The sequence below is a fragment of the Limulus polyphemus genome, unplaced genomic scaffold (assembly GCF_000517525.1).
Source record: "Limulus polyphemus unplaced genomic scaffold, Limulus_polyphemus-2.1.2 Scaffold1712, whole genome shotgun sequence".
NCBI lineage: Eukaryota > Metazoa > Arthropoda > Merostomata > Xiphosura > Limulidae > Limulus > Limulus polyphemus.
The window spans coordinates 107207-119362 of NW_013667322.1; the positions used below are offsets into that span (position 1 = coordinate 107207).

Below are 12156 nucleotides of genomic sequence, written 5' to 3' on the forward strand. Positions count from 1 at the left end.
AATGCAAAATGTTTAATAATCAACTAGAATGTGATCAATTTGAGGAAGGAAGACAATAACACTTAACTCTTTGATTGTCTGGAACAGTTAGTTTAGTTTAATGGTTGCTGGAGTATGAGCAGACAAAGACGAGCCAAGAATTTGAGCAAGAATAAACTCTCTTAGGTGCCAAGTTATCACCATTAACAAAAACGGGAAGGCACAATTTTCTATCTCCACTTATCACCCGTCTACCACACACACCTACCATGATCTGGCCAGGTGCGAAAGATAGACAAATACCGGGCTAAGCCTAAAAACCGTAAGACAGCAGAATTTGAATTGTTCAATGCAGAGTACATACATCCTGGTTACTTAGAAGTTGTAACAAAGTTTAGAAACAGCAGTGGCCAGGGTTTGCTTCCTGTTCCTTTGTAACATCAAGTGTTACATTCCTAGTTAACAAGGGAAACTATAGTTCACTCTGATACCTTCTTTCATAGATGAGGACATACTAACAAGTAAAGAGCTTTCATAAGTCCAAAATAAAAATTACCAATAAAACCAACCATTCCTCATTGATTTCTGGTAATATATCACTGCAGTTATGAATGCAAACTGAATTATCTATCAGTAATTGGGTAAAAGGATAAATTAGTTTTACTTAGCCTAGTTTCTACATAACATGTTATTTATTCCCTGAAGAAGGTTGTCTGTTAGACACATTACAAAATAAAACAAATCACAAATTTTATTTATATTCATATTTTATTTCACACATAATTAACTTTACAACTACTTTATTTCACACCTATTTTATTCCACGTTACTGAAATTGTGTTAAAATTATGGTGTTAATCTCTCTCTACAGCCTCAGTGTTGTTGATACTCTTGAGTTCTTGATACACCACATTAGAAGTTGTTATTGGTTCAAAATATAAGTTTCTTGGTGATTCTATTCTTGAACACCCAACATAGGACTGACCATGTGAAAAGCAAGGTTTTCAGATGTAGCCCTGCCACTTTAAGGGTCTGACCTCGTGCTTTGGTTGCCGTTTTTTCCTGGTAAAAATGTGAATGTTTGACATTTTTAATGAAAAAACTCAAAATTTTCCAAGAAAAAATAAAAAATAATTCAAGAACAACCTAAAACAATTTAAGGAAGTAAAAGTGGTCCAAGACCTGCAAAAATAATAAAAATGTAAACTCTTCTCAGAAATACACTATTTCCTGATACAAGTGATATCTTTGTATTATTTTGACATTCAACTACGTATTACTAATCCATATGTTGTCTAGTTAGTTTACAAATTTTAACAGTATTATTTGTATGTGACGTCATTTGCTAGTTCTCTAATATGGAATTTTAGCATATGATTTTAATAAGACAAAAATGTCAAAACATTATGCTATGTATTTCTGTATGGATCAAAATTGTGTGTGTGAAACAGCTACCCAAACTGGTAGTAACAATTAACATTCCACTTCTCTACCACAATTTTTATTAAGTATTTTCTTTACATCACCAGATATGGAAAATTAAATAAACTATACATTACCTCTTCACATCAAGAAAATGATTAGCACTGTTTCATACAACAACAGTTAAGATTGCACTAACTTTTAATAAGTATAATAAATTTACATGTGCATTTCTTATTTTCTACAATTATAAACAAATGGCAGAGTCTTCTTGATACTACACATAATTTGACTGGAAACTTTTTTCATCAAGATGAAATAAGAAATCTAAACAATACAATGGCATGATCTGGTTCATCCTCAATTCATTTCGCAGAAAGCAACAAAATTAAATTCATGATTTTTAGGTAACACAACTTTTAAGTGAATAATATGAATCTGAGTTATATTTCATGCTTATTTATCTTCATACATTCTTTTTATTTTATTTTATGAAAGCCAATAAAAGCTTCAAAACACATTATGAAGACACTTCAGTAGCATTTAGTGATTATACATAACATTAGATTGGTACATAGTTTTATCATTTGTTACAAACTGTGGCAAAAATTACAAGTATGAAATTCTAAAACATCTTTATTATAATATATAGTGTTTGAGACTTGCGTATGAAACAAATAGTCAAATATCTAAAGAAAAGGATGATGATGAATGTTTTTTTTTTGTATAGTGGAATATTAAACAGTTCCTCTTAGCAACATTTTCAATTAGTGTAATTCATTATTTTCCAGTGGTGTCTTGTTTGGTGCAGAAGTTGCTTTCAATACCAAATCTCTTTAACCTTTTGGATGAATATGCTTTCAAATAAATACACCACCAAATTTACAAAAGGATTCCTAGTGTTAAATGACCACATTTTATATTACAGGGAAACTGCAGTTTTGGTCTGTTCACAAGACATACATGTAGGTACTTGTAGAAAAAAAAATCTGTCCTGACAACATGCAGGCCAACATCAATCACTCAGTTTATTAAAGAATGAGATCAAGAGAGGGATTTGAATAGTCATGAAAATGTGTAAAAAATAAAATGTTACACATTTCCATATAATTACTACATTTGAGCAGATATAAACAAAGTTTACTTTTAAAATTGCTAGCTGAATGGTTTTAAACTTAATTTATTGGATGTTGAAGTCCTAATAATATGAAAACTTCAGTTGAAGTTTTCAAACATCCTGTACATTTCTGATACAACAATACATACATACTCATTCAGATCTTTATATATTTTCAACAACATCATATATATTAACAGTTTAATATAATCAAATGTTTAACTTAACAGTATTTACATTACTTTTAACAAAATCAACAGAATTACAAGGAATGCTTTATTACAGCAGTCATTTCAAATCTTACATACAAATCTCAATATTCGGTATTTCCAAGCTAGAACCATATTTCTTGTACATGTATCTTCCACCTTCAAGAAGGTATAATTCAAAGATCTGGTTTCTATATTAAAAGATTTCCCCTACATTTTTTTTATTATTTAATTACAGTTTGATACAGAGAACACAAGATTGCTCATAAAATATCATTGTAGTAGTGCATGATAGTTTTATGGAGAATTAAGTGTATTAATTTTTTTAGTGATAAATTATTGAATTGCTTTCATTGTACTCTGTTGAATTACACGTATTATGCTAATATATTTGTGATGAGAAATAAAACACTTAGGTTACAAGTATTTCTGTGGTTAGACCCAAGATGTAACAGCCTCTTCTTTCTTCACAACAAGGACCTAGAGATAACAATATAATAAATAAGCAACCAGAAGAAAACCACACTTTTCATTCCATGCAACTATTCATGAACTAATCAGTAGAAGTACTCACAAAACATTCAATCAATAGTGATTGTAATGCATTTAAAAAAACCACAGCTAATAAAAATAATGTAATAATATCATATATGAATCTTTTAAACTTTCAAACTAATTATTATTACCCATTGTATCAAAATTTATATATTGTTACGTATATGCTCGTTTGTTAATTTCCGGTATAAATTCTTTCCGAGAAACTTCAGCGATACAAGTCCTTTTTTAATTAAAACTAGTTTATTCTTTCTCGATACAACTTTGTAATACATAGAATTTCCACAGTCACTTTAAACTTAACAACCTTTATAACACACACTATAAATCACAGTAATTTACACACTTTACTTTCGGTGTCTACTGTTCACTTGATTCAATTATCTCTATCTTCAATCTAACTGCATATCTATCTATCTATGCAATTGTGCTCGTTTTTCTCTCCAAGCTTATATACTAAAAAAGAGGGCGCCACGAACAAATTAGAGTTGCCAGGAAAATTCATGATCCTTCCAGTAACTCCAGCGCACATGCTCCCATCATGATTTTCGCTGTCGTAACAATATCTATGATAACATCAAATTGTTCGTAAGTATGTTCAGTAGTATATGAGTATTTTTATTACTTACAGACAAAAAAAGATGAAGTGGGCAGCAATTATCAAGTTCAGAGTGACACTTGAGGAGCAAGTCTTGGAGGAATAATCTACAAAAGTAGTGCAGGTTTCAAAAGACTTCTGTAATTAGTTCACCTTACACAAGCCAGTGTGCATATGTTTCAGACCTGTTATCAATGCCATAAACTCATCTCTCAATCACTTAGCTGCTTTTTTTGGTATCACCACTACACGGTAATACTGAACATCACAACCACAAATCAAAACATTCCACTGAAGAATTCAGAGCCCCACATGTTAGATTTCTTCTTCAGTTTTGGTGTCACAGACCTGTTCACTAATGTTTCAACTGCAGAAACCAATCACATCACCAAACAATGGCTGTTGAATGATAATTTTCTTGCATACAGAACTGACGTGAAGATAGAAGCTATTATACAACTAACCACAGTTTGTCTACAATCTACATATGTTCACTACAGCAATGTTTTCCTTGAGCAAACAGATTGCCTTGCCATGAGATTACCACTCTCCTCAGTTTGGCAAAAATGTTTATGAAAGATATTGAACAAAACATTCTTTCCTCTACAGACAAAAAAAACAGCTTTCACAGAAGTTACTCTTGTTATCTGACCCTATAGTCATAAAAACTTACTAGCTTTCTTATAACACCTTAATTCCATAGACAACAGAATCCACTTCACCATGGAAATAGAATAACAGCTTGTAGTTCCTTGAAATTTCATTCAGCAGACAAACTCACTACAACCATATACAGGAAAACAACTTGCAACCATATACAGGAAAACAACTTGTATTGATAGGCACATTTCCAGTCTTTTAAAACACAGTATGATGTGTAAGCACTTAGTTTTCATAGAATTTTCATTAGAGATGTTTTCAGCTCTGTTGTTCAAACATGGTATTTCATAAGTGACATTTTTGTATTTGTCATCAGATGTTATTTAAAGGACAGAACTGAGTGTTTTTGCACATACAGGAGGTAAAGAGGTGGACATATTTTCCTTCTCTGTTTGGTCCATTCTGATGTATGTAGGAAAGAAAATTTATATTATAATAATAAAAAAAAATTCTCTTAAAAATAATTTCTCATACTAATAAGTTCAGCTCATCCAATTAGCTTTAATGTTATCTTGAGGTTACTGCAATCAGTATATAGGTTGTTAAACAAGTTAACACTTAAGACTACTACACTAAAAATAACTGCCATTTTTATCTGCTATATCATAATTTGTTTTAGCTGAACTTTAGCTGCAGTGAAATGAGTTGTAACAAAAATGATCAAACAATTATTTCTACAGTAATACATACAATGATCCTGCGGCTATTCCTTTGTGTCAAATAAATTTGTCATCAAGTATTCATTTAAATTCTTTATAATAGAGGGGAAGTTTGTGCAAGCTTGTTTGTTTAATATTATTATCCTAGCCTGATTGAAGAAAGGAATACCAGCTAATTGTGAGAGAGTGTGTGTACTGTCTATACATACTAATATTCTAAATGAAGGAAAACATAAAGGTCAGTAAAACGTCATAGGCAAGTACTACTATATTAGTTTCTATGTGCATATTATGATTGCATAAGCTAACTTAGTAGATGTTAAGTTAATTTATTACATGGCATTGTTTAACACTTTTGCTACAGGTAGGCTTAATCTCATCGTTAACCAACAGCAAAGAGGTCATAGGTAAGTATGATATTTCTTGTTTTTCATGTGTATCCTTTATTTATTATTATAAAACTAAAATGTAAAAATTTGAAACTTATTAGGTAAGATAATTACAAACAATATAAAGAAATAAAAATTCTTCATGAGATATGCCCTTGAGAAGCTCGTGCATCACAGCATTCAATATGGTAACATGATTTATGTGTTCATCAAGTGATTTACAACTTGTATGGTGGGATTATTAGTTAGATGCAGTTCAAAGGTTAGTAATATGATAAAACTGAGTATAAGCAGATGTATACTGTTATTAGCATAAAGCTATTTAAGATAAACAATTGTTTCTTGTTACAATTTGCAGTCATTTTAGAAAGAAAAAAGGGTAACTTAGATTTATTTTTATTTATTTATGGTGGTTACAAGATTGGTCAAATCGACCAAGTATTATAGAGTTTGGGTACAGAAAACAGTTAAAATATAAAGTTTTACTGAAAAAAACATTTGATATTTATTAAAGAAATCTTAGACATTACATAAATGCAATTTGACAATTTTAAGATGATGAAAAGTATTTCTAATATTAAGAAGAAAATCACTTTGCACTTGAAGCAGTCAACATTCTGATTACATATTCTCACAGACAAATCTTTAGTAAAAATACTTAATTAAAAGATTTGTAATGTTTATTAAAAGCTTGCCAAATACACAAACTATAATAAACGTTATAATATACAAATTCTGATGGCTATTTTTTTATTACAAGGCCTGTCACATCGACCAACCCCATAAAAAAGTATTAAAATTATTAATTACAACCTATATTTAATTTTATAGTTTATGTTATACTAGCCTGTCTTAGGATGATTCAAATAGTCATTTCTGTCCTTCATAATCCATTGTAGTGTTGTTGAGAAGACTGACTTGATGATGAAGCAGATGGAAGTTTTGAACCAGATTTTCCAAAATGGCTTGAGGTACTTGTTGAGTTTTCCTGTCCATCAAGACTGTCTGCTTGTTTGCTGCAATACATTGTCTTTTTTTCTCTCATAATCTCATAATTCGGCTCACAAGATTAGCTATTCTTATTCAGTGCTGCCCTCTATATGCAAACCTTTTCTTTATGCATGCCACAAGCCTTGCACTCCCACCTTGTTGGAATTACTATATTCATGTGTCATCTCTTAACCAATGGTAGTATGACATGCTACACAACTCCCTCTATACTCCTCTACCGAACAATCACTTGTATGTTTGGCAGATGTCAACACCAGAGAAATGTGGGGAGGAATGGTAGGAAGTGTGAGTGGAGGGAAGTACCTATCAGAAATACATTTTCAGTATAGGAAAATTATAACTTCCGATACAATACTTACCTCCTCTCACAATATTAGCTATAATCCCCACATTCAAAAGGAGGAAAGAAATGAAAGGGAATGAAAGAAGTACCCCTGAAAGCGTCTGAAGTATACCCCTGACTACGAGAGATATAGATAGGATGAGGATCATACTGTCTTCACCTCAAACCCAAGAATTGGGGATTAAGACCCGCACCAATTTCTGGGTATGCCACAATGATCATCACTGATCTATTGATCCGGGAATAGACAAGGATCACACTGGAATAATCCCATGTACGAACACTGTGACCAAAGACACAGACTGAGCAATTGAGGGAGGGACACAGACAACCTGTACTCATGTGAGGACTTATGTTGCTTGAGTCACTCCAATCCCAAACCTCTATGCTGGGAACTGACTTTCACGTAAAGGTAGTATGAGGTCTCCCAATCGAGGGAGTGAACTGCAATTGCGACAGCTGAATTCCAGTGTGTATGTAAAGTATATCAGGAGGCCATGTAATGCTATAAGGTGACGGCTCAACTCCAATATTTGTGAAAAACAAAGTGGGAGGCCACGTCATGCCGTAAGGTGACAGCTTAACTTCCTTAGTTGCATAAATAGTATCAGGTGGCAATGACTCAGCTCCAGTGGGTGTCTAATAGGTATCAGGATGCCATGCCAACCAGAAAGTGATGGCTCAACTCCAATGGTTGAGTAAATGTAAGTAGGAGGCCATGTAATCTGAGAAGGTGATGGCTCAACTCCAGTGGTTGTGTAAATGGAAGTAGGAGGCCATGTCATCTGAGAAGGTGATGGCTCAACTCCAGTGGTTGTGTAAATGGAAGTAGGAGGCCATGTCATCCAGTAAGGAGATGGCTCAACTCCAGTGTGGTTGTGTAAACATGATTAGGAGGCCATGTCGCATGTACACTAGCAGAACACCATCGTCCTATTCTCAGTGAAATGGTTTGAATATTTTTTAGCATAGAACTTGTTCAGGAGGGTGCCTCCTTGGTCAACCACACCAGCAGCTTGGAAATGTAAGGAATTTCACACTCCACTCAAGGAAAGGAGGGTGACAGTATGGTGGAGAGCCCAAAGGAACATCATCACAGGAGACAGTGCAATGGGTGACCATGGAACCCTATTTTGAAAAGCAGACCATACCTGGTTATTCACTCGAGGCAGGGATGGGCAGAAATCCCCTTCTGCTTTACCCATGTAGTCCATGAGTGGTATGGTCTGGAACGGGCATGTTTATGAAGCAACTTATCACAAGGTAATTAACCATCAAGCAATCTTGTGGAACACCCTATCTCACCAGCGATTGTGCGGAGTCATGGATGAGAGAGCACAAGTCAACATGGCTGACAGTGCAGATTTAGAGTTAACGAATACCTGGTCAAGCTCCACTCACCACAAAGTGGGATCCATAAAATGAGAAATGAAACAAGGGCCCCTGAAAGGAAAAGAGAAGTATTAATATAAACTAATCCAGTCAAAGTTGCACTGCATCATGAAAAATGGCTGCAGGCAGAAGACGAGAACCTGATGAAAAAGAAAAAAAAACAACGATGTAGATGAAATATAGGGAGACAAATGTATGGGCTACAGAAGGATTTTCTCAAACAGATGATGCAGATTGTGAAACATGATTTGAAGAAACCATGAACAAAGTCCGGCAGGATAACATAAGAGAGGAATTAGCCAGTTGAAACAAATGCCGAACCCATTAGGTGAAGATGGGAGGAAAGAGATCAAAAAAGAGGATGTTATCATGGAATAAAGAAGTGTGAATGGGCACCATGGATGGAAGCTGTGTGTGCAATGCAACACCGAAGAGCACGTACAGGACATAGAAAGCTATCCAGATCATAACGAGGTGGAAGTGGGAAATGGAAAGCAGTAAAAAGGAGGAGGAACCTTCCCATGCTGCAGAGGTGTGAGAGAGGAAAGAACGATCTGGAAAAGGAGAAGATATGTATGAAGATAAAGAGTATGTGAAACATCCGTGGCAAAAAAATCCCACCATTGACATCCCACTGCCAATAGTAGGAAATTAGTCTGAAAGTAATGGTGAAATAAGGATCATGTGGAATGTGGATCACATGGAGGCAATGGAGGAATACCTGAATATCCCAGTCTGGAAGGGCAGCCTGCCTCAGTTTGGTGGCAGAAAAAGGCTATCAAATCTTCACCAGAATGAACAGGGTCAGATTGTTCACGAGGAAGTGGGGGCAACATCAGGAGAAAGTGTTAGACCCACATAACGTTCAATCTCCTGGCGAAAAAATCGCTGATAAATCCCATGACAAGTTGCCCCCATCTGCAGCAATGGCAAAAGAGTGCTCTTGGTAGGTGTGTTTGATAAATAACACAATTTGCAAGAAAAAAAAAAGACTGGTAAGTAATTAGAAATAAATTTGTCAGCTATATAAGCAAAAACTAGTAGAAAACCACAGCAGCAATGAAATTGTTAAAGTTACTACGATGAAGCACCCAAGAGCATAGTTCAAAACATTTGAACAGGAGTACTGCCAAACAAGAAACGAAGGTTCGGTAGAGGAGTATAGAGGTGGTCACATGTGTCACGTGAGCATGTCATGCTACTATTGATTAAGATATGATGCATGATGATTTGCATGAGAGACATGTTGGTAGAGGAGTATAGAGGTGGTCACATGTGTCACGTGAGCATGTCATGCTACTATTGATTAAGATATGATGCATGATGATTTGCATGAGAGACATGTTGGAATATAGTAATTCCAACAAGGGGGAGAGCACAAAGCTTGTGGCATGTGTAAAGAAAAAGTTTGCATATAGAAGGCAGCACTGAACAAGAATAGCTAATCTTGTGAGAAGAGGTAAGTACTGTATCGGAATTCTTTTGTGAATGAAATATTTACATAATTCTGAATAAAAGTAATATCTTTTGTACACCATGCTAAACTTAGTTCTGTGTAAAATCAAATTACACAATTATCGAAAAAAGATTATGTAGCTGGATATATGTAGTTATAATAGTTTTCAGACGAATATAAAAGATTTGTTTGTTTGTTGAATTTCATGCAAAGCTACTCAAGGGCATAGTGCTTAAACCTTTACTATACTTACCGCTGACCAAATTTATCTACTTTAATTGGTTACTTTTGTCTCAATTTTATCATCTTTGTTATATAACTTCTTGAGAAAAATGAATTTTCACACAAAGAACAATTTACTTGAATGTTTCATTTGTATTTGAAGACTAAACTGTACTCGTTGAGTTCATATTTTATTTTTACAATACTGTTTATTCTTTTTTAAATTTTACAGTAAGTTATATAAAAAATTCCATATAACATTTATAAATACATTTTAACCTTAAATATATATATTTAAATATCTTAAATGTATATCAAAGTTCTCACCCTTGATTAAAAATATTTTTCCAGGACATTTTATAGTCTTGCATCACCCCTCATATGTACCCGATCCTCACATCTTTTCAGTACTTTTTAAATTTGTTTAATTAAACAAATTTTCATTCAGTTGTTCAATGAAATGATTAACTGTTATTAAATCATATAATACACTCATAAAGTGAGAATTCCATGACTTTTAGAGTCCTAGAAATTAACTTTGAAAATTTTCAGGTTTTCCATGATATATATCCCTGTATATGCATTTTCCTGAAGCCTTATACATACCCAAAAAATGGTAAAATTGATAAAAACATTTCTTTGTCTGCATTACTGGCTAAGTCAGGATTATGTTGAAGAAACCAGTTCACTACACAACGTAAGTAATGTTGTAATCTTCGCCTTCTTTCTTCTACAACTTTTGAATCCTGTATGAAGAGTTCAAAAAATAATATACTGAACATGGACAGTCCACTGAAAAAACCAAGGACTTGGTAAGTAGCAAAAATCGGTATTGTATAACAATTAAGACATCAGTAATTTATAATACAAGCAAAAGATCTACAAAAATATTATTTTGAATAACAACACAGATGTGTATATTTACTTCTCATGTACAAGGGGAATGTTTAATAATACAGTTTACTTTTTTAACAACTACTTTTAAAATTCTGTTTATTTGTCAAAAGAAAAAATATGAGAACAGTCTTGGTATTAGGAAATCTCCATAAAATAGTGGTTTATTTTCACAAATTTAAATGTCAGCTCTGTTTAATTAAACATCATAAATAACATCTGGAAGTTGTTCCTTCTAAAGGGCAGTTTTTCTAACTGAGTACCACGCTGTGATCAAAGCCAGTTTTAGCAGTGATTATTTTATTTTAAGGTCCAAATGCTTAATACAAGAAATAATAAAAGGGAAACTTTTATGAAAAGAGAAAAAGGAAAAAGAATTAGTAACACAACACTATTTTACTAAGTACCTTATTCCCCACAGATTTTTTTGGAGGGAAGTCAAAGGAGTTCACTATAGTATTCCTTCTCTTGAGAGCCTTATGAAGAGCATAGAACTGAGCATATCTTCGATAAATGTTCCATTCTTCATCTTTAATACGAATATAAACCTGTTTGGAATAAGGGACTCCAATCACCTTTAAAATAAAGTAGCTTAGTAGATTTTGAATTTTATGCATGTACGACTGATACAGCATGTCAGTTGTAAATCTAGTTCATACAGCATTTCAAACTCTAATAAGTAATCACACAAGTCCAAGACTCAATATTAGTTGAACTGAAAACCTCAAAACAACAACTGACAATTGGTCATTTGTTGACCATTTGACTGGATATAGTAAATCTTCCAAAATTTCATCTTTACATTCTTTTACAGTTATTATAGGCTTTAATCTTTTCAAAGATAAAAAAAAGATATGTAATATTGGTACTGTAACATTTAAAAACATGATATACATTTTACCGCTTTCCTTATGATGGGAAAAGATTATAATTATTCTACTTAAAGACTTAACTGAGCCAAATGAGAATTTTTTTCATCATACACGCATCTTTTATATAATAATGGTCATTTAACTTTCATCCTACACAAATATAATTTAAAGAAGAAATAAAAAATGTGACATTTCATAAAAATCTTTTTTATATATTATCTTATCTGCTACACAATTAGATTTATCAAAATACAAGTCACACAAGGAATCTAGTAATAAATCAGTTACTTACATCAGTATAATTTTTCACCATTGTAAACAAACCTCACAGTAAATTAGTATAGGAGGTTTTTTATGATATTTTACGATCTAACAAAC

The 12156-nt window shown here is 33.1% G+C and overlaps 1 protein-coding gene across 9 annotated transcripts in view; it reads right to left on the reverse strand.

Moving 5' to 3' along the window:
- Positions 1–733: 733 nt before the first annotated feature.
- LOC106464660 (sorting nexin-29-like) overlaps positions 734–12156 on the reverse strand; it is a 92003-nt gene continuing 80580 nt past the window's right edge. For 4 of the 9 annotated variants that reach the window (XM_022392417.1, XM_022392420.1, XM_022392416.1 and 1 more), the window contains 3 exons: positions 11314–11454; positions 10619–10758; positions 6713–6902 (listed from right to left, as the gene is read on the reverse strand). In XM_022392417.1, coding sequence (XP_022248125.1) covers positions 6767–6902; positions 10619–10758; positions 11314–11454 — 417 coding nt within the window. In that variant the 3' untranslated portion in view covers positions 6713–6766. Of the gene's footprint in view, positions 1042–1464; positions 3208–6435; positions 6605–6712; positions 6903–10618; positions 10759–11313; positions 11455–12156 lie in introns of those variants that run through there. The other 5 variants (XR_002611799.1, XM_022392424.1, XM_022392419.1 and 2 more) reach the window with 5 other exon arrangements.